The following is a 21,728-nucleotide window of genomic DNA, read 5'->3' on the forward strand; positions in this document are numbered from 1 at the left end:
ACTAAATAAAATAATAAAGTGTCGTGGATATATTTGTTAATATATTGAATAGGGTATGAACAATATTAAAATAATAAAGGCAAATTATTACAAATGAAATGATGAACGAGTCTCTGAAAGTTTGTGTCAAAAACACACAGAGAGTCATATACTCTATAAAAAGAGGGGTGAATTTGTGTGTTTTTTGTATTGGTTCATGCTTTGATGTATCCTGACTTACATGTAGGCCCTAGCATTTATTCTTTTGTTATTATAAACACAATATATATATGTTACCAAATTAATACCATTAATAAAATTAATTGCTAAAATAAAAACGGAATATAAGCGTTATTTCATAGACAAAAAAATCTAAAAATAATGCATGAACTATAGGAAAACGCTATACAAAAGAGACGCGCGCGCCCTTAGCGTGCGAATTCTTTGACACAAACATGGCTTCTAATTTTCTATGTCGTAACTCTTTATATATATGGCTCTGTAGGTACGTAGTGTGGTGTAGTGTGGGTAGGCTCTGGCTGGGCCTAGAGTAGAGCATACAATGATTTTCAGAATTTTAAGGTATTTATAAACCATACACCATAAGTTATCAGAGAATTTGGTCGTTGTACTAAAATATACAACACAGGCTACATAATTAATATAATAATATAAAAATAGGCTACCTAGGCCTAGACTAGAAAGAAGCTCCTACCTAGCCCTAAACTAGGCCCTAGTCTAGGCTTAGTCCTAGACGGGATAGTTACTGTCTAGTAGTGCCTAGGGCCGCCTTGCCTAGCTAGGCCTTAATTTAGGCCTATTCTACCTAGCTAGTTAGGCCTACCGTTACGTAACGTACTAAAACGTGTACTCTATAGGTCTAAGCCTACTCTTTCTAATCTAAGGGCAGATCCTGGACTTAGTAGACCTTGTACTGCAGCTACAACTACAGTACTAGCTGTAAAAGTGTAGGCCTAGTCAAGTCTACTACACTAGGCCTAGCTAGAGAGGGTGAAGGCCATCACATCATTGGCATTATTAATTAGCCTAATTATTATTAGGCTTAGCTTATTATTTATAATCAATTAATATCATTTTGTTTAATTGTTGATGTATTATTAGTATTACTATGAATAATTTATATCATGTATATATCTTTTTATTTTTCCAGGTATCTAGTTCACAATGAACAACTTATAGAAAAGGTAATTTTTTACAACTAAAAAAAAAACTATTTTATTATTATATTCAATGTTTGCATTTTTATTTGCCAACAATTTCTTTTATAACTTTACAGCTCTCGGAGTCCCGGGTAATGAGAAGGGTTGCACAGATGACTGTTTACTCCATGAACAAGGCAAATGAAATAGGTATAGGCCATGGTGAATAGATTATAACCTTACGAATACGATAACGAAAACGGATACGTTACACATTTGTGAAACTTTTGAGCTGATCCCCAATTCATATTCGTAAAGCGTATTAACGAATACCACCGGTCATATTCGTAACTACAAAATGAGTATAGTTTTTGATCTATTTTGCACATTTTGCATTTGAATCAGGAATAATTCATTATTATAATATAATTATAGATTTATTGAAAGTAATTTACTAAAGGTAATTTACTAAAATGCCAGGTAAATTTTGATAAATAACAGTTTTTAAAGTCCTCACTCACTTTGATGTTATGCTAGGCCTTGGACGACGCCCTCAATATTTCGTTGCCATTCAAAACAGATTTTTACAGGCTTGCGAAAACGAATACGTGTGCGTGACGTATCCGTTTTCGTTATCGTATTCGTAGCGTTGCGAAACCTCCCTAATGTCCTGTCACCTAAAGTGAAATGTTTTTTCCCAAAGAAATAAACACAAAAATGGAAAATCTGACAAAATTCTCATTTTCTTAAATAATTTCTTTTTTACTGTATATATTTTACAAAAAACAAATTTCTGTAAGCCTACACTTGCTAGGCTGCCATGTCCTGTCAATCTTCAGATAATGATGACTGAAATCCTTCACCAAAATGTTGAGAGGTGCTGATTAGAACCATAATGTATACAGTAATGTATTTCCCTGGGCTTAACAACATTCCATAACACATTGCACAATCTACTTTTCCTGCAAAAGCAGTATTTTCACCCTCACCTTGTGTGAAATAGAAAATGATGGAGTGGAGGTAACTGTACGCTACCCTTGATCAATCGTCGTGAGGTAATTTCCCGAATGATCATAATCAAAACGGTACTGGGTTTGGTCTACTAGCGTTCAAGATTGTCAACAGATACACCACATACATTTATGTAGATTGCAGTACAGTAATACAGTACTTTGGACAATAACATTACACACAGTACAGTAATACAGTACTTTGGACAGTAACATTACACACTTGTATCATTTTAGGGCACGATGCAATAGAGAAAGTGGCCGAATCAGAGAGCATAAAGAAGTTCTCCGAGACTGAACCTCAAGATGACAATAGGATTTCATCTTTTAGCAGAACATTTATGAAAGAAATGCAAGAAGGATTAAAAGAAATGAACGACGACATACAAAAGAAAAAGCATTGAATAAATTATTAAAAAAAACAAAAACATTGTATCCGGGAAGAGTGCTTCCCTGATTGTATATAGACTGTTATATTTTAGTTTGTAATGAAGTGAAATAAAAAATAAAACTAGATACACAACGCTGGAGTCTTGTTTGTTTTTATTATCTGGTAATGGTATTAAATTTACAATAGACCAAGCAGTGTTTAAAGAGTGTATTTAAATATACACGACGTTGACAGTTTCTTATACTGTACAGCATGTTGGAGTGAGGCTGTTTTTTAGATAATGTCGATACTATGCAATACTACTAGCATTGCTAGCAATTCTAGGCCACATGTCAGCACATTCTTTACATACTGGTCCTGTGATTGCTGAACCTGAAAAAATAAATAGTTTTGGTCATAAATTGAATTAAACATTTTCTTAGCCCAACAAAACTGTATCGAATATTTTTATGAACCGGCCAGGGATTGATTGGTTACTGTAGGTGCCAAAATTTTCCTTTGCTGGCTTTATCAACTGTACAGATTCTTTGGGCCTAGGCTTACTTCTTTTCTCATGATAAGTTGGTTTCATGGGCTAATTATTACTGACTTAGATGATTAGGTCACCAACTTACCTGGGTAAGTAAGCCTGAACAAGCCCATTGATGTAAAGAATAAGAATAGGCAAATTCTTCCAATAATAAAGTATTATTTACCCTTCATTTCTCCTTTCGGATTCACTATGACCCCCGCATTGTCTTCAAAGTATAACACGACCCCATCACGTCTTCTGAACGGTTTCCGCTGCCTTATGATGACTGCAGGCATTACTATTACAAACAAAATTAATTGTCGTTAATGTAACTTGTATTTGAATTTATGTAATTAATCAAAAATATACACGCTTATTAGCCAAACTAATTAATCAAATGAATATAGGTAGGTCTAGGTTAGCCTCTACAAAAGGATAGCTAGGCATGGTCTTCTCAAGCATAGCCATAGCTCCTGAAAGGGGGAAGGGATGGGAATAGGATATTATTACAGTGTCGAATTCTACATTTCAAATTATTCATTTAATCTTTCATTTCGGAATCTCTGGTCTGATTTGCCCATATTTATTATTTACTTTTCTTGTCCCTATACTATGCATTAAAATCCTTCGACAAACACACATTGTACAATAAACACAATGAATGGTAGTGATTTAAATACCTTTTTTTCTGAGTTCTGGTTTTCCTTTTTTAACTGTTGCTATGATCATGTCACCAGAAGCAGCTGCAGGCATTCGGTTTAAACGACCTTTTATACCCTTTACAGCAATTACATATAAATTTTTGGCTCCTGTGTTGTCGGCGCAATTAACAACAGCTCCTACTGGGAGACCCAGTGAAATACGGAACTTGGACCCAGCTGAACCACCTCGTCCTAAACAGCAAATATACACAAATATTATTACTATTAAAATGAAAATGTCAACAAAAAGTAAACAATTCGATAAACAAACGAGAGTGTTGATAATGCAGAATCAATCAATCAGAATCTTGCTGAACTGGCCACCTCCTACAGTTAAAAATAGGAAGTCGGCTAGGCGCCCTCTTTAGGCTTATTAGCCAAACTAGTTAGGCCGGCCAGCTACTTAGTACTAGGCCTAGTAGTAGTAGTAGTAGGATAGGTAGCCTAGGCTAGCAAGGCCTATACTACACTACTCTAGTAAACAGTACTAGGCTATTACCAATAAGGGGAAAGGGGTGACATGTAGATTAGATTCACAAATTAACAGCGAAATCTCCCAACATGCAAACATTAAACAACGATTATGTCGACGGTCTATGCGCTACACGACTAAATTGAATCAACGATTTAACACTAAAATAAATATATATTAAAAAAAAATAATATACACAGTATATTTGTAAAGCAATAGGTATTTCATACAGTTACAAAATTAATAAATATAGTACATATAAATTACGATTCTAATGGATTGGTTTCTAACGTTATTTTTTAGTACATACCTCTCTTCGACATTTTGGATAAAAAGGTCAAATAATGTAGAGGGCGCTGTTTACAATCAATTGCCAGAGCCATTATACATGGCTCTGTCAATTGCAGAGCAATACTTCTCTCTCTCTGTATACACTTTGCACATCAATAATTCACCGTCAATTATAATTGCAATTCCATTTTTAAAAATATAAGAAAACGTTTAAAGTATTTTGTTGCTCCTACACTTTACAAGCATTAATGGAGATAATTGTGACACATTTTGATCTGTATATTACATGACTTTAACCCAATGTCGTAACTTTTTATATGGCTCTGATCAATATGGATGATCAGAGAATATCGAATACATACCTCTAATTAACATCGAAGGCTCTAGACAGCAGTATTCATCAAATATTTTTTAATGGTTTCGTTATTTTCAAAGCAGCAAAGTAAACATATTGGTTGGCCTTAAATGGCGTGGATAGATCTCAGCGTCATAATTTGCCAACATATTTTATTCTTAAAAAAAGCATTTTATCTCACAGTCCACAATGGATTTTGCATCAAGAGATTGAGTGTTGTTGCTCAGTGTGCTTGTCATTTCTTTATTTATTTAATACTTTAGTTAACTATAGGCCTAATTAAAAGAGACTGGGCATGGGCCGGTTTATTATAAGCTTAAGCAATTCACTTCCATCTGTCTGTTTTACTACTATAAATTAAAAAAACTGGTATCCACACACACAAAGGCAGAAAATAATTATTAAAATTAAAATCAAATCACTTTATTTCGTCCTCAATAGGAAAATAAGTTGAGTGTATTTCATAGTCCATCACATCAAAATATTTAATTGGTTAAAAGTATTAAAATATTTAAGAATATTATATTAACGCTTAGGCCTACTTTTAAAAATATAAAAAAGGAAATAATAGTAAAGATAAAAAAGGTAATTCATTGTTATTTTCTTTTCTACGGTAATTTTAAACCATTACAGCCTAAATATATGAGATCTAAGTTTTCTAGAGCTGAGTTCCCACTATAGACACCCAAAAACATATCTCTTCACCAAAGTAAACATTTTTTTTTCTTCGTTTTATCATCTATTTTTGAATTTGCATATTAATATGTTGAATACGGATGATTATATATATTGTGTTGTAATATAGTCTGCTCTATAAAAAAAATGATAGGACAGTGCTTATTTTCAAAAGTCACATATTATTATACCGTAGGTAGGCCTAAAAATATCTCTACAAAAGCCTTCTAAAAACAAACTACGCCTGACGTGTCAGTGACTTAGTTTAAAATTATGATACATTTCTGTAGAATTTAGTCGGCAAATCCAATTATCATGACGTATGCGGAAATATTTTAACCTTTACCTACAGACTGTTTCACGTATACAATCTGATTGATATTAGACCTACACTGTGTGTAGATAGAACGGTGGACTCTGTAAAATGAAAATATGGCAAACGGTGTTTCTTGTGTCAGCATTCTGTTATTTACAAAGGAATATATTTGTGTTGCTGGAACGTCCTGCAAGAAAAAAGTGTCGGTTAGGCTTTTTATATTATAAAAACATTTATAATAATAACATTTCAACGTTAATCAGAATTTGTTATTTCACAATAATTGTGAATGTGCGATTAGGCCTATAGGTTCTACTGTAAGTTAAATCAGTTTCTAATGATCGTAAAGTAGTGTCTTATATAAATAGTGGATTGTACACGAAATATCGTATTATCATACAAGACTAATTTATACGGTATACTTACACATTTATGTTACTGCTATTTGCTATGACTAGGTTGCCAACCCCTTGGACGTGTATGTGATCATTGTTGATGACTGGATCTGCTATAGCTTGCTCTTTTTTTTCTTCATACGATTCCTCTTCTGAAGGTTCATATTCACCTTCACTTATATGCTCGTAACTGAACCAATCTACAAAAAAAAAAATATTTAAAAAAAATCTGAAACTTAAAACTAGGCCATATATATAATATAATGCCTGAACCCTAATCTTGATATATCATCAAAGTTGTTTAATGGTTTGCGTGGCGAATAAACACTAGTAAATTTAGGGTTGTGGGATATCGCAAACCAAACTTTACTATTTTTCAATATTGAAAACAGCAATGACAACATTAGTCAACGTCTTACTTAGTGCTCCATGCTGGTGTTTCTCCGCCTCTGATAGAATGTTTTGGCATATATCCACTTGTCGTAAACATTCCTCCAAGATTTGTGTAAACCCTTTAATTGTTTCTTTAATTGACAAATGTACAGACACCAAATTGTAAACAGTTTTCTTCAACTGTGCAGAGAAAATCGATGTATCTAGGGCTTCGAATAGCTTAATAGAAGACAGCAGAAACCACAGATCTCTGATATGGTCCCGGTTAGTGCGATTATTCCAAGCTGCCGTTAGTTTCACAATAAGTTCAACAATAAAATGTATGTAACTTTGCGAGATCAATCTTCCACCTTCACCAAGATTGTTGATGTACGCTGCTACTTCTTCACTTATCTTCATCAATGTACTCCAGTCCTTTGATCCATACTCAATGCCTTCAATGTTAGGCTTACCATTTTTTACCTACAAAAAAAATGTATATGCAAACAGCATTTTGACAAGTGCAGAAGTAATATATATTTTGCCATGAAACCAACAGTGAGATTCAATGTTATACCAATCATTTTTAAAAACAAGTCCTAACCTGGAAAAGTGTATCTACCCATCTCTGAAGGATGTTACTGGTTTTTCCAAACCGATGCATTGTGGTCTGATGAATAGAAGCTATACATTTTAAGACATCACAACATCGTTTTAAACGAGATTCAGCATTCTCTTGTGAAATTTGGTTAAAATACAGCAAATGACGTTGGAGCCCACTAGATACATGTACGATCAGCCGCAACCTCCAGGTATCAGTAGGCGTATTCTCGAGGTTGTCCAATTCCGACAAAAAGTAGTTCATTCCTTTATAACGCTTAGCGTCGTAGTAAAGTATAGCTAGTGCAAACAATAACTTCGGAAGTAGATTTTTTGAAAAATCAGGCAAACCTAAAACGTGTACAATAAAAAGTTAGCCAATGCAATACAGCACCGTAACAAATAGGAAGGCAATATTAGGCATATACTGTAATAATAATAACTTACGTCTCATAGCTCGCTGCACATCATCTTCTTGTAGTTTACTAGGCGTCTTTGCCTTGCCTTTTAGTCTCATGAATCTGTTGTGATACGTATGCAATGATTCATAATACAATATTTGATTAGAACCGATTGATGAGATCAGAGCTCTCAACATCGTTCCATAGACACTTGCTTTCATATCAGCCCATTCATCGGAATTTACCAAAATACTTTCACAAAATGGGATGCACACCTGAATGTAAGGCAGAAGGCGACTATGCTCACTTGGAAATAATCGGTTCCTTACGGCTACAAAGTTGTGCATTGTTGTTACAAAAAGTAGGATATAGGCTTTCGATAAACCTTTACCTGCTTCTGGAAGACTCTCAAAGTACTTAACACACCGACATGATTGATTCATCAGGTCATCCCATGCTTTGGTCTTAGGGCTGAGATCAACACACTGGAATAGCATTTCCATCAGCGTGTGGAAACTTGCATCACTATTCTGACCAATGTGTAGCATCATGTCATTATGGTCGTTAGCTAAAATCAAAAGTTGGCAATAAGTAGCAGTTTCTACAACCTTTAAACCTTCCTTCTCAGGAATATTGTTGCTGTAATTGACACACGAGTTGAATGTATACGAAAGGTTACCAGCAAAGGCCAGTAAAATATCGGAGGATTGGTCAAGTCGTATGGCTTGTGAAAGTGATACAACCATTTCATCAAATTTCTTTGAATGATATTGGCGTATAGCAGCGTGTATAATTTGACCAATTTCAAAACCCTCACCAATCAAACGATCACCTTCACCAGGCCTTGTAGTGTTTTTCCCCGTCCGCCTGGATTCTACAACTGAAAAAAATAAATGTAAAGAGTTAGGCCTAAAAGTAAAGAGAATATTTGATCTCTGCGCATGCATACAATTAATACTTAGCGCCATTATACAAAACCGAGAGTTTAAATAATTGCTATTGCCATGCATTATCACAGCTGTATTAATTATGCAGCTGTTAGAGCTACCCTAGTGAAATAAAGTTAAGTAAATAAATTTTCAGCTAAAAATGATACATTAGTATTAAAAATGAAAGTAACATACCTTCATGGAAATGTTGAAGTTGATTTCTCTCATCTACATCATCTACATGTATTGATAACGCTTTACATTCATCTCTATAACGCTCAAGTGCTCGTCTGTTCTCGTCATATTCCGAATAAGTGGTCACTAGCCCTCGTCCTATACAAGCGGCTAAGCTGAGTACCTTCATCTCGTAAACATGATATTTCAGTTCACAAAACCACTTTGATGCCAATAGATCTGAGTTCACTAATTGTACATTAATGCTGGCTAATTTCAGAAGACGTTCTTTGTTAGACGATTCAAGGTGATTGAATACTCTCCAGACTTTATTGATAAGGACGACTGCAAGGTGTACATGCATGCTCAAAACACATCTGCCATCTTCATCGACACCGGGCAACATATCTGGAACTGCCTTTTTACTCTTTTTCAATAACTCTTTCCATCGTTCACTTCCGATTTTCAAACCCTCGTATTCAAGAACGCACTCAATCCAATATTCCAAACCCTTGCTACTGAATTTTTTCATTTTTGTCAATGTCTTACTACAATCGTCCCCAAGTCTTTGCAACATGTCACAAAAGGTGCCGTGTAGCCTCTTAGTACTTGTTTCCAAATTTGCTTTATTATGAAAGTCAACAATATCAGAGAAAGTTGAAGAAATATGACAGCCAACTATGATTCTAAAATCAACTTGTCGATACTCTCCTTCAGCTTCTTCCATAGCACGTCTCATAGATGTATATCGCCTGCTATGAAAATGCTCGATGATTTTGGATGCAACAATTTTCAACGATTTTACAGGAGCCGAACCAGAATTGCTTTCTCCTTCATAAGCACGTTCCACTTCTGTTATTGAGATATAAATACATTTTCCTCAAAATTATACAATGTAAGTCAATTACTAATAGTCAAATTTTTTGTTTAAATAGGTAATATTAATTAAAAAGATAAGTATTGTTCTAAACACATTTACTTCAAAATTAAAAGTTATATTATATTTGTCAAGGGTTGTAAAGAGCCAATTTTTATTTTATTTTATTATACCTTATTTATAGAGGGTGACCCTAAACAGCGTATGCTGACAATCAAGGGGCCCTCTTGATGAGTGACAGTGGATGTGTGTATACTAGTACACCGGGGTAACCCCTTACTCGTCTCGAAAGATGTACTAGGTTCTTTAAAGTGCACATGAGCCAGATGTGTACACTGGACCTACGGTTTATAGTCCTTATCCGAGAAGACTCGTTCTACCACCACCATGGAGCGAGTGAGGCTCGAACCCTTGCCGATGTTAATATGCAAGGTATTGCGGTTCCACTGTATAACCGCTTGGCCACTCACCGCTCAAATGGTAAACTAAATTGCAATCAGGTGGACTCATTGTTATTAACTTGTTAAGGCAGAAACCCTAAATACATGACCACAGTTATTATCTATGTATAACAATTACGATATAGTTAAGTACCACTAAATAATTCTAACCCGTCAGCAACCAACTATGTATGCGCAGACAATTTATGAAATTTTGAAAATAATTATGGTCATACATTATTCATAACAATCATGCAACCCGGAAATGCAAATACAATCCTAATTCAAAGTTTCCTCTAAAACATAAAAAAGAAAATTAATAAAATCAAACTTTGAATAAAGAAGAAAAAAATGTTTTCACTCAATAAAAACATAAAATGAACAAAATATTCATTGGCTGGAAGCCAATTTGATTATATTTAAATTACAGATTTGTTTTATCCAACTTTTGGTAAAAGTGAATGACATTAAAATGGTACGTTATAAAATAAACCATTATTTTTTCAGAGGACAATATATTTTTTAGGACAATATATTTTTAAAATTTAAATTATCCAAGATTATTAAATATAATTTCAACGTTCATTCTTTAAATTATATGAAACATTAAAGTGAAAAAGAGATATTCTGAACATTACATTTACCTTCAACATACTTGTCCAATTGCTCCTGATCGTCATCTTTACGTTTGATTCCAAGTTGTAAACACTCGGCGTCTATCTTATCCAACGTTTGCTTCAATTTGTCGAATTCTGGTTTAAATTCTTTAGCGTTTAATCTTGCGTTTGATATTTCACATCCAAGACTAAGAACCATCAGTTCATATGCTGTTGATCTGATCTTACTAAAGTATACGGAGGATACAATATCAGCCTCAGACAGTGGTAACATATACGACGCAATACGCATCAATGCATGGATATCCCATCTGCATAACGAATTTCTTAAATACCATATGCGTATTAATGTGTGCAGAATCATCAACATTATTGACGTGTTGATTATTTTCATTGCAGGTTCTTCTGGTCTAGAAAATAATTCGACTAGTGTGGTTGTTTTGGTCATAATCTGGGTCCATTCAGGTGAACCATACTTCAGATCGGAACCAAAATTAAGGATCTCGGACAATTGCTCAACCCATAATACGAATGGTTCTGTGGTATGCGGCATCTTCAATTTTTCCAGTAATTCTTTGTATCCTAAAGAGAGTTCATTGAACGCATTCTTAGCAATTCCGTTCATACTCGAGACATCGGTGATACTCCTATCGATCCTGTTGTGAAGAGTACCGAATTCTTCCAGACGTGTAGTAAGGTTTCCTCCAAACAAAAGTCTATATTCATACGATTTTGATTTTTTATCCAATTTCTTTAAAATGTCTTCTGCATTCTCGTAATCACCTTCATGAAATTTTTTTTTGGCTAATGACGCTCTAATTACAAGATTACATTCGTCCTCTGTTGTTTGGAATTGTTCTTGTAACTTTGTCAGTCGAGCTTTTGTATCTATAAATAAATGTTAAACGTGCTGTATCAAAGTAAAACATACTGATAAGACGAGCAACGAAAAGTAATGTTATACAATACCCAAATATTCTTGATCTTGGTTTGTACGTTTTTGTTTAAACGTTTAAGAAATAATATTGAATTATGTAAAATTATATATAGGGCCTACATAAAACGGATAAATAATCGTATAACGACTCAGTAACTCACCATCTACACTCGACGAATCAGATTCAGAAAAGTCTTGAATGACATCATCGGTGACATCGTCTCTCATTTGTTTTCTCAAATCTACTGCACCAGGGACCTCAATATGGTCATTTGAAATTATCACAACTTCAGATTCTAACAGAAATTTATTTAAAATATTCACCTCGTTGAAAAACGTTTGCATAAAATGTAACAATAATGTAAAGTTAAGTTTTTGAAGCCATGATTAGACGAATGAAATTTGTGTACTAAGTACTAAGATGCAAAATAATAAATAATTTGAATTTATTTAATAAATTAACTATATTATTAACAAAACATAATAATATTTATTATATAATAATTATGGATGGTTTATTTTACATACCTCTGTTTGCGTCAGGTTTTGACTGAGGCCTACCCATGCTGCCAGTAGTTTGGACCAACGGTGTTGCTGCACGCTCTGAAATTTAGATGAATCATTTTTAGGTTGTTGCACTACAGAATGTCTACAAATTATATTTCATAAAAAATAGTATAACATCTTGCATCTACTGCATTAATCACAATTTGTTATCTGTATAGAAAAATGCACTAGAAAATGCAAACAAAAATATAATATCTTAAAAACACATATTTTGGAAAAATAATTTCATAATTTATTATTTAAACATGGGATGACGCCATGGAAAGAAATCCGTTGGCGATCGATCATACCCAGAACTCATAAGAAATCATGGCCGCAAGAACAGCATTTGTGAAAAACATTAACATAATTTCTTTTATTATTGATGCCTAAAACGATCCTTCTTATCTACAAATTAAATATTTTAACCAAGGCAATCTATAGCCTTGGTTAAAATATTTAATTTGTTTTAGCAACAGATATGTCCTAATTTTAATACTAATAATGCGGTTTTGGTTTTGTATTATCTGGGGTGTAAACAGTGGGCTTACTACTTTTATGTGTTCTTGATGTTCTTGAAATTCTTGCACTAACAGTTTCATCTGAAACATGAACACGCAACAATTAAAAAACAAGTAATCGTTTAAAGAATTACTGCTGCAAAATTGTACTTAGATATATTTATAAGTTTACTTGATCAACTTACCATGTTCCTCCGATTGGTGTGTTCCAACGTACACACTTTGATCTCTTCTTTGCGTCGGAACGCCAAGTCCTCTCCATCCATTTTGGATAAGTTTCTTCAGAGTTAGACGTTCGGCCAACTTAAGATTTGGAATAAGACCTAAACTGGCTTCATCAAGGTTGTGGAGTGATAAGATGTTTACAAAACCGGCTTCTTCTAATATATAAATAGTTCGTTGTTGCAAACGACATCTTTTCAACTCACGTCGCATGTCATTCAAATCAGCCAACTCATCTTCAGTTGACGCCATATTTCAAGGCCTAATATAGAATTATAATAGTTCACATACATTCTTCTCATCATTATTTATAAAAAGTGTTTTGTTCTTTTTTATTCAGTATATTACACAGATGGAACCACCTTAAGGTCAAGGCGCCTCAGATTAACAAATACAACATTTTAAAACAAAAAACAGAAACATCAATCAAGTCTTCTACAATTAGCAAGAAATAAAATAATAAAATAATAAAGCATTTTCACAATTCGAAAGAAGATCGGAACCAAAAATAAAAATTTCACTTAAAAATTTAAAATTATATGTTAAAGAAAAATACTTGGCTAAGATATCCTCAATAATAGCGCTTACAAGTAGAATATCTCTTTGTGTATTATAATTAGGGCAGTAACATAAGAAATGAAGCGGATTCTCAACATTAAAGCCACAAGTACAATTTGGATTGTCCCGAAGTCCATGTAAGAATAAATGTGAATTGAGACAGCTGAAACCAAGTCGGATTCCAGTGTGAATTTGGTTAATCTTCTTATCACCTGTATTATAATAAGAACGTTTTTTTTTTGTTTTAAACAAATTGGTTTTCAGTAGCAATTTTTTAAACTCACAAGAGATGAGGAATTTTTTATTTCATTATTTAACTCGTCCCAATGTGTTATAATAGATGGGATAAAAGATAAACGATATGATGTGGTCTTACAAAATGGAATTATTATATTTCGGATGTTACGCAAGTTATAAACTTCAATATTGTCAGAAAAATTAAATAAGGAGTAAAGATACACTGGTGTTAACTTATGAATAATTTTAAAAAACAGTATTAGGTTAAGAAATTGTCTACGTTTTTTCAATGATAACCAGCCTAATTCTTGTCTTAATGCATTATGACTTGTATGTTTCCACGCACCAGTACATAATTATTCTACCCGCATAAATCTGGATATTTTCTAGTTCATCACTTAATTTATCTGGAATATTACACCAAACAGGAGCTGCATATTCCATTAATGGTCTAACGTGTGATATGTAAATGTGACAGAGAGCCTGTCGAGGTAGAATATGTTTGACACGACGTAGCATATTTAAAGATAAAGACGTTTTGTTAATTACAGATTGGATATGGAAATCCCACTTGAGTTTTGCATTGATCATTTACAAATTGTAAATTTACATTATTGAAAACTAACATAGTTATCTAAATGTTTACGTGTAAAAAGTATAGCTTTCGTTTTGTTAGCATTGAATGTTACTTTCCATTGTTTTGCCCAATTATAAATGACATTAAGATCACCATTTAATTTTTGTTCTGAAATATTACGACGATCTGTACAAATATCATATAACGAAGTATCATCTGCATATAAACTAATATTAGATTTTATATTATCAACCATTATTATCATTTATGAATACAATAAATAAAAATGGACCCAAAACAGATCCTTGGGATACTCCTGCTGTTCCTTCAATAATAACACGTTGTTCACGTGAGTTTAAATAACTTTGGAACCATTTTAGAAGAGTGCCATTAATTCCATATTGATTTAATTTGTATATAATCCCATTATGCCAAACGAAGGCTTTGGAAATATCCAAAAATACAGAGATTACTTCTTTCCTTAAATCTAAAGCTCTATTTAATGTATCTATAAGATAAAGAAGTTGATACGTTGTCGAGTCACCTGGTGTAAAACCAGATTGGAATTGAGTAAGTTCTAATGTAGTAGTGATTAAATACATTGTCTGAGATAGATTCATACAAGAATACAAACTATTATATTGTGGTTGAGATTTACAGAATGATAGTCGAACACCTATAGGCCTATATGAACACTTCTTTTTAAATACGTTTTATGACTACAACGTCATGGAATTCACGTGAGCTTAACTCATTATTTACATTCAATACTTTTTATAATAGGATTTTAGGTTTGCATTTTATCGCTTCTTACACAATTTCCGAAGTAGAATGTAAGTAATGATGCAATTGGTTGTTTCCTTTGAATATATAGATAGAGAAAATTAAATGTAAATATTTAATACATAACATTGCTACCAAATAAGGTCAGAGAAGACATGATAAACATAATGTTCTCAAACGTTATCTAGAAACAACATTAGTCCAATGTTTAGTTATAAAAAAAACGTATCACGATAATAATTTGGTTTGATTAGGCCTATATTGTTGGCCCTAAGATTAAGAATAGTTCTGACTAGCAAAAAATGTATTGAATATCTTCATTTCAAATGTATTGCCTTTTGCATTTCAGGATGAAAAACAAAATAATACAACAAAAAAACACAATTATTATGTTCATTCTTTGCGTAATGTTCCCCAATTTGAGCCGTTACAAATGGATGGAGGGCATCTGTAAAGTGACCTCAAGTGGGACATGCAGATAAAAGAAGTCGTTTCCAAGGATGGATGGTTTTTCGTCCTTTACTTGAGTATGCCAGTCTTCTTTGGCATAGCTCGATCACCAATAAATAGAGTGGAATTTATCCAAAAGCGTGTTGTGAAACTTATTATTGGATATCAAAACTATACTAGTTACGCAAAATCACTTGAAACCCTCAATTTAAAGACATTGCAGCATAGACGTCAGGTTCTTCTTCATAACTAAAGTCGGATCGCTTTAAGGAATAGATCTCTGAAAAAGAAAAGCCGACAAGGTGTTTGCGTAAAGTTAACAAGTTCGTTGTGCCACGATGTCGGACTAAAAGACTTGCTGCCTCAACAATTCCAAGTGTTATTGGACTCTTAAATAATGAGTAGATTTGGACAATTAATCTTTAAATTTTGGAGAGTATGTTTTATTGTTTCTTTGTCAATTGGTTGTATTATGCTTTAATTTTTTTTATATTTATTGGCCTATACAAATTGTATCATAGGCCTTAATTTTTTTTTCTTCGTTAAACTTTGTTTTATGTGAATTATAATTTTCCTATGTAAGATCTTCATTTCAACTATGAGTTGTATTTTGAGTCTTTTTATACCGATTAAATAAATAAAAATAAATAAATAAATAAGCATGGATTTTGTGACATGTAACCCTATCAAATCATTACACGTTTATTTATTTTGATTTACCAGCTGTGAATACCCATACATGATAAAAGACACGTAAGAAAATGAATACGCTCGGGATTTGGGTTAATAAAAGATAATTGATTAAGGTACTATATTCTCTTCAATGACAAGAACATCTTTGAATGTTACTGGAAATTGTCTACTCGTCTACTCTTGGCCCAGTAATGATGTACCGTACACCATTTATTTCATACATACATTTTTAATACAATCGTTAAAATGGACATTGCGTATTCATGCAGTGCATGCGTTTATTTTAAATCCCATACAATTTTCAAATTCTTAATATTTATTATTTGAATAAACTTAACATAGCTTGATTTATATACCCCTTAATTTAAACAATTTATTCATACCTACCATCCACAACTATACGACAAGATTTTTCTGAAAACAACCTTTATTCAATCACCCTGCCATATTTCATGCTGGCCCTATATTGTGGCAAAATATTTCTAACATAGTAAACCATCTTTGAACAGCTTCAAACGTGCTCAATTCAATTGAATCTGGTTTTTATTAACAACATTTTTTAGGTTCACATTAGCTTAAAGATTCCTGCGTAGCATTGAACTTAAAATATGCATCCTCCATATACATGTATGTGGTGTATGTGGAAAAAATAAACTACACTTGAAAGTTGAACTTGAATAGTGGACAGGATTCATAGGTCGTTGTTATACTGTAATGTTATCTATGTACTATATTAAGTTATGGCAAGTTACTGAAAAACAAGGCCGTGGGTATTAGTGGCGTTCACTGAAGATACATTATATACAGTACCATTAAGCAAATCTAAACCATCAATATATATTTGATATATATAAATTTGTCAGTGCAGTCTGCCTCCGATACCGCCCAGTTCGCAAGCGTATAATCACGAGTTCGTTTGTCAAAATATATCATAAGCGAGTCGATTTTCACAATTTTGAAAACAAGGATTTCTTGTGCGAAAATGACCCTTTGTACGTTCCTCTCCTTTACTAATATCATGAATTAACCTCTGCATATTATTAGGCCTATTTTTATTTTATTTATTTCTTATCGGATGTAAAATAAGCCGTTAAGAATAATGTTTATTAAAATACTAACCTTTAAACCGAAAATGTAATGTCACGATGCATTAAAAAAAAAGATGCATAAGCTTAAACGCACAACGATTAGAATAAGTATTTTTAAATAAAATAAGCCTAAACATACCTGAATGTTAAACCATCAAATAAGGAAATGTCGTACTAATACCCTTCCTCTAACATATACGCCCATCCAGAAAAATAATGGAACATTTATAACGCTTGCGAAATTACAAACGTTGTTTGGGTTGGGTATGATCGACTCTGATTGGCTGTACATTTATTGACAACCATATCAAAAATAACATCATTTAACCGTAGAACAAGCTATTTTTAGCTGCATTTGGGAAATTACAGAAATTGATAGAACTCATTGTGCTTTCCAATTCATTGTTGCGCGGCCCAATCAGGTCTATAGAATATTATAATTGTCTGTGGAACCCCGGTTCTTTTTCGCATTGTTAAAAAGACATTTACATACAGTTATGTACCTACCATGTCGTTATGTAAGGCTTGAAGTATTCTGTTTTAGCTATTGGCGAAAGGACCATGACATATTATATTCTTTCTTTTTATGGTTTCATGGATTAGGCGTTCCATAACCGGCGGCCGTATGTTTTAATACTGTGTTATGCATATCCCTATCTTTAGTCGTTTGTTTTATGTTTACAGAATGGTTCAACATGTTAGGTATACAGTATATTTAAAGCATGGAGTTATTATTCCTCCATGCTAATTGAGGTGGGATCTTAAGAACTCGTTAAAGCAACTTGGTTGGACTACACACAAATTAAGTAATACACCTGATAATTTTTACGTGGTATTATAAAATTGAGGCTTTAGACTAGTATTTTTCTTTTTATATAGCGACAACAGAGGGCGTTATATTTATTCAGCTCAAGTATGACACGCCATGTGTGCCAAAGTGATTTTTTTTGACGAAATCTTTATGCCTAATTCGACGAACCTATAGTAGGGTCTATTGTTGTTTCTTTCTATGATTCTCGAGTATGCCAAGTGAGGCCTACATTTTTACATGGTATCATGCATTATAATTGTATAAAAGTATTTCCGTCGTGGAGAGACACTATATGGGTTAGCAGCAGCAGTTAATATAATCGATAAACAAGCCTTTTCGCGGAATTTCTAATTGCGCGATGGATTGCAAAAATTGTAGTCAATAAATGTATTCTTTTTACACTAAATAATTATTGATTTCACGTTGTTTACTTCGTGTAATCATACATACAGGGCGATCCACATTTGTTTACAAAATGTCACTATTGTACAATGTAGCCGCACACGGATAATGGATTGACATATCCGACAATTAATGAGTCGTAACTTAGCAAAGGTAACATTGTTAGTGAATAAAATGCCAATAAATATGGTTCATGGTGCATTTACTACGCATCACAAGTAAAGAACGATTAGAATGTAGTTTCAATTTCAAGTATTTGAGATCAGCAACACAAACAAACATGTCCCATGACATTTATATATTGAAGGTTCAACTCAAATTCTTTTTAACGATTAGCCTACTCAAACGTTAAACAACGCTTTTGGATCAGCGGCGCACGCTTATAAAACGGTGCGTAAATGTAATACAGTTACAAAAATAAATTACTCACTAAACGAGAGCTTACACACTTGTTTCTAAACTACGATAGGAGTTTTAAGCTGTGTTGCTATCATACCCTCTAGTAATTTTAATGTAATCCTATATTAGATGTTGCAATGTCGAGCAAGTCTCGACCTAATCGACTCAAAGGATTAGGATGAGGGGAAATAAATAAGAACAAGAGAGGCAGGATTCTATATCAGTCATGGCACATTATTAATGATTTACGAAAGTAGACCATGCTCAAATAAGTCATCTGTAAAATAAAATAAAGAGCTATATAGCTATAAACAAACAATGAATAAATATGTGCAATATGACTTTAAATGTTTATTATTACAATTTAGTTTTTTTATTTAAGATAAATTATAAGGTTTATAAAATGTTTTTATATTTAATAATCATATGACACCAAACATACACCTTTTATCATTAAATATTAGAGGATTTAGGGAAAAACAAAAACAAATTAGTATTTTTAAATGGGTCAAAGACAACAAAGCAGATATCATCTTCATTCAAGAATCACATTTGACAAATGATAAAACCCAGTCACTGAATGATATATGGCAAGGTGATTCCTATCACTGCTTTGGCTCATCACACAGTAGAGGAACATCCACATTTATTGCTAGTAAAATTCAACACAGGGTAACAAAACAATACAAAGATATTAATGGTAGATCTTTACTTCTAAAAATTGAAATAGATGACAACTATTTCATTCTTGTTAATTCATATGCCCCAAATTATGTAAAAGATCGATGTTCTTATTTTAGGTCTTTACATAAAACAATTATTGACTTCAAAGAAAGCAAAAATGATAAAATAATTATAGGTGGTGACATGAATTAATTAATTATGTTAACACATGTGATATCAGGCCGTCAATCATGTCTGATCACCAAGCCATATCCTTAAAAACAAGTTTAACTAATGAAGAAAGAGGCCCGGGATTATGGAAAATGAACAATTCTCACTTAGATTATGAAGATTATATAAACAACATCAAAAACATAATTGAAAGAGCTAGATTAGAAGAACTTAACCCAAAGGATAAATGGGAAATGATTAAAGTAAAAATAAAGGAATTCTCCATAAAATATGGGAAAATGAAAAATAAAAATAAATGCAAAAGAAAAGAAATACTTCAACAGGAAATTGCTATCATTAATGATTTAATTATGAAAAAGGATAATACTGATAATAATATCCAGTATGAAACAGAATTAGATCAAAAAAAGAATGAACTTGAGCAAATTTACCTATTGGAAGCTAAAGGAGCTCAAATTAGGTCAAGAGTAAAGTGGATAGAAGATGGCGAACGAAACACTAAATATTTTCTTGGTTTAGAGAAAAATAATAGTAATAAAAAACATATTAAAAAATTAAAAAAACAGGACGGATCCATTATATCAAATTCCACAGAGATATTGAAGGAAGAGGTTAATTTCTTCAAAAAAATATATGCAAAACAAGATGTCCCTTACAAATCAATTGATAAGTACCTATCTCATGTTAATTTAACTAAACTCACAGAGGCAGAACAAGAGATGTGTGAGGGTCATCTCTCTCTCTTCGAATGTGAGCAAGCAATAAAGAAAATGAAAAAAAATAAAGCTCCAGGCAGTGACGGTTTAACAGTTGAGTTTTATCAACTCTTCTGGTACCTTATCTGTGACCTTGTTTGTGATGCACTAAATTATGGTTTTGTCACACAAGAAATGTCTGTGTCACAAAGAAGGGGAATAATCAACCTTATTTACAAAAAAGGTGATCACAAAGATTTAAATAACTGGCGCCCTATCACTTTACTCAATATTGACTACAAAATAGCTTCTTTTATTCTTACAACTAGATTACATCTAGTTGCAAAGTCTATAATAAACAATGACCAAAAAGGGTATGTAAAAGGTCGCTTTGGCGGTGACAATATAAGACTAATAGAGGACATAATTACTTACATGGAAAATGAACAGCTTGAAGGTATACTTATAAGTTTAGATTTCCAAAAAGCATTTGACAGTGTCAATAGATCATTTTTAATAGAAGCCTTAAATAAATTCAATTTTGGTATTTCATTTGTGAACTGGGTAAAAGCACTGTATAACAATACAAATTGTATATTCACAAATAATGGTTGGCAATCAGAAAGTTTTGTCATGCACCAAGGTATTAGACAAGGATGTCCCTTGTCTGCTCTATTGTTTATTTTAGTAGCTGAAGTCCTAGCTACAAAAATAAGAGCCTGTGATATTAGTGTAGGCTGGTATGTCGTTTATATGAATGTCGTGTTTTTTTTTTGTTAAAAGCAAACTTTGACTTTATTTCATATCTTGATAATATAAGGAATGAAAAAAAATATGTTGCCATTTTTTCAAAAGACATTTAAAGGACCAAATTCAAGATGGCCGCCAACATTCAAATAACCCTATTAAAAATCAGAATATCACCAATAATACAAATTATGAATGTGGAACAAGTCCGTTTTGATGGTATTACTGTACCCATTATACAATCTTAACTATGTAAAGCGATAATCTGTCGGCCATCTTGGATTTCAAAATGGCCGCCACTAAAAATTAAATTCTTTATATAATTTTTTTTAAATATGTGTGCATAAATTGTTGTTTGTACACAATGTTCTAAAATTGTCACTTCTCACAGGATTGTCTAAATATAAGGCTGTCTAAAGATGTCAATGTTCTCTATATAACAGATATAATAAATAATACCCCACTATGACTCTTAAATTAACTAATCGTTCAAAGTTGGAGTTGCAAAAGTATGAAACAACTTACCAATTTATATTAAATA

The 21,728-nt window shown here is 32.7% G+C and overlaps 3 protein-coding genes across 4 annotated transcripts; 1 reads left to right on the forward strand and 2 right to left on the reverse strand.

The window, feature by feature from the left end:
* Positions 1-493: 493 nt before the first annotated feature.
* On the forward strand, positions 494-2,672 carry LOC144848554 (protein NCBP2AS2 homolog). The gene is made up of 4 exons (XM_078705747.1): positions 494-561; positions 1,151-1,184; positions 1,277-1,349; positions 2,387-2,672. The coding sequence occupies exons 1-4, from the start codon at positions 542-544 to the stop codon at positions 2,551-2,553; spliced, it is 294 nt and encodes a 97-aa protein (XP_078561873.1). The 5' UTR covers positions 494-541; the 3' UTR covers positions 2,554-2,672.
* A 3-nt stretch (positions 2,673-2,675) lies between these two features.
* LOC144847710 (large ribosomal subunit protein uL14) lies at positions 2,676-4,576 on the reverse strand. Its single transcript, XM_078704598.1, has 4 exons — positions 4,535-4,576; positions 3,732-3,944; positions 3,236-3,349; positions 2,676-2,912 (listed from the first exon to the last, which is right to left on the reverse strand). Exons 1-4 carry the CDS (start codon positions 4,545-4,547, stop codon positions 2,830-2,832), a joined length of 423 nt encoding a protein of 140 aa, XP_078560724.1. The 5' UTR covers positions 4,548-4,576; the 3' UTR covers positions 2,676-2,829.
* A 740-nt stretch (positions 4,577-5,316) lies between these two features.
* LOC144841289 (uncharacterized) lies at positions 5,317-17,457 on the reverse strand. 2 transcript variants are annotated; one of them, XM_078697579.1, is made up of 12 exons: positions 17,418-17,457; positions 12,856-13,154; positions 12,704-12,751; positions 12,132-12,206; positions 11,765-11,899; positions 10,694-11,554; positions 8,754-9,584; positions 7,676-8,509; positions 7,233-7,579; positions 6,676-7,111; positions 6,288-6,456; positions 5,317-6,048 (listed from the first exon to the last, which is right to left on the reverse strand). In XM_078697579.1, the coding sequence occupies exons 2-12, from the start codon at positions 13,142-13,144 to the stop codon at positions 6,015-6,017; spliced, it is 4,059 nt and encodes a 1,352-aa protein (XP_078553705.1). In that variant the 5' UTR covers positions 13,145-13,154; positions 17,418-17,457; the 3' UTR covers positions 5,317-6,014. The 2 variants fall into 2 exon arrangements, with proteins under 2 accessions (XP_078553705.1, XP_078553697.1); XM_078697571.1 differs by having other exon boundaries at positions 12,701-12,751.
* Between the last annotated feature and the right edge of the window lie 4,271 nt (positions 17,458-21,728).

The sequence above is a fragment of the Antedon bifida genome, chromosome 1, assembly GCF_963402885.1.
Source record: "Antedon bifida chromosome 1, ecAntBifi1.1, whole genome shotgun sequence".
NCBI lineage: Eukaryota > Metazoa > Echinodermata > Crinoidea > Comatulida > Antedonidae > Antedon > Antedon bifida.

Bases quoted from the DNA above. Each gene is read 5' to 3' on its own strand.
- LOC144848554 (XM_078705747.1), top strand. From the start codon at position 542: ATGATTTTCAGAATTTTAAG. The intron at 562-1,150 runs GTATTTATAAAC...TTATTTTTCCAG, and splicing joins ATGATTTTCAGAATTTTAAG to GTATCTAGTTCACAATGAAC. The intron at 1,350-2,386 runs GTATAGGCCATG...GTATCATTTTAG, and splicing joins GAACAAGGCAAATGAAATAG to GGCACGATGCAATAGAGAAA.
- LOC144847710 (XM_078704598.1), bottom strand. The intron at 3,350-3,731 runs GTATTTAAATCA...TGTTTGTAATAG, and splicing joins ACCAGAACTCAGAAAAAAAG to TAATGCCTGCAGTCATCATA. The intron at 2,913-3,235 runs GTAAATAATACT...TTATTTTTTCAG, and splicing joins TCCGAAAGGAGAAATGAAGG to GTTCAGCAATCACAGGACCA.
- LOC144841289 (XM_078697571.1), bottom strand. From the start codon at position 13,144: ATGGCGTCAACTGAAGATGAGTTGGCTGATTTGAATGACATGCGACGT. The intron at 11,900-12,131 runs GTATGTAAAATA...AATTTCTGTTAG, and splicing joins AAAACCTGACGCAAACAGAG to AATCTGAAGTTGTGATAATT. The intron at 11,555-11,764 runs GTGAGTTACTGA...ATTTATTTATAG, and splicing joins TGATTCGTCGAGTGTAGATG to ATACAAAAGCTCGACTGACA.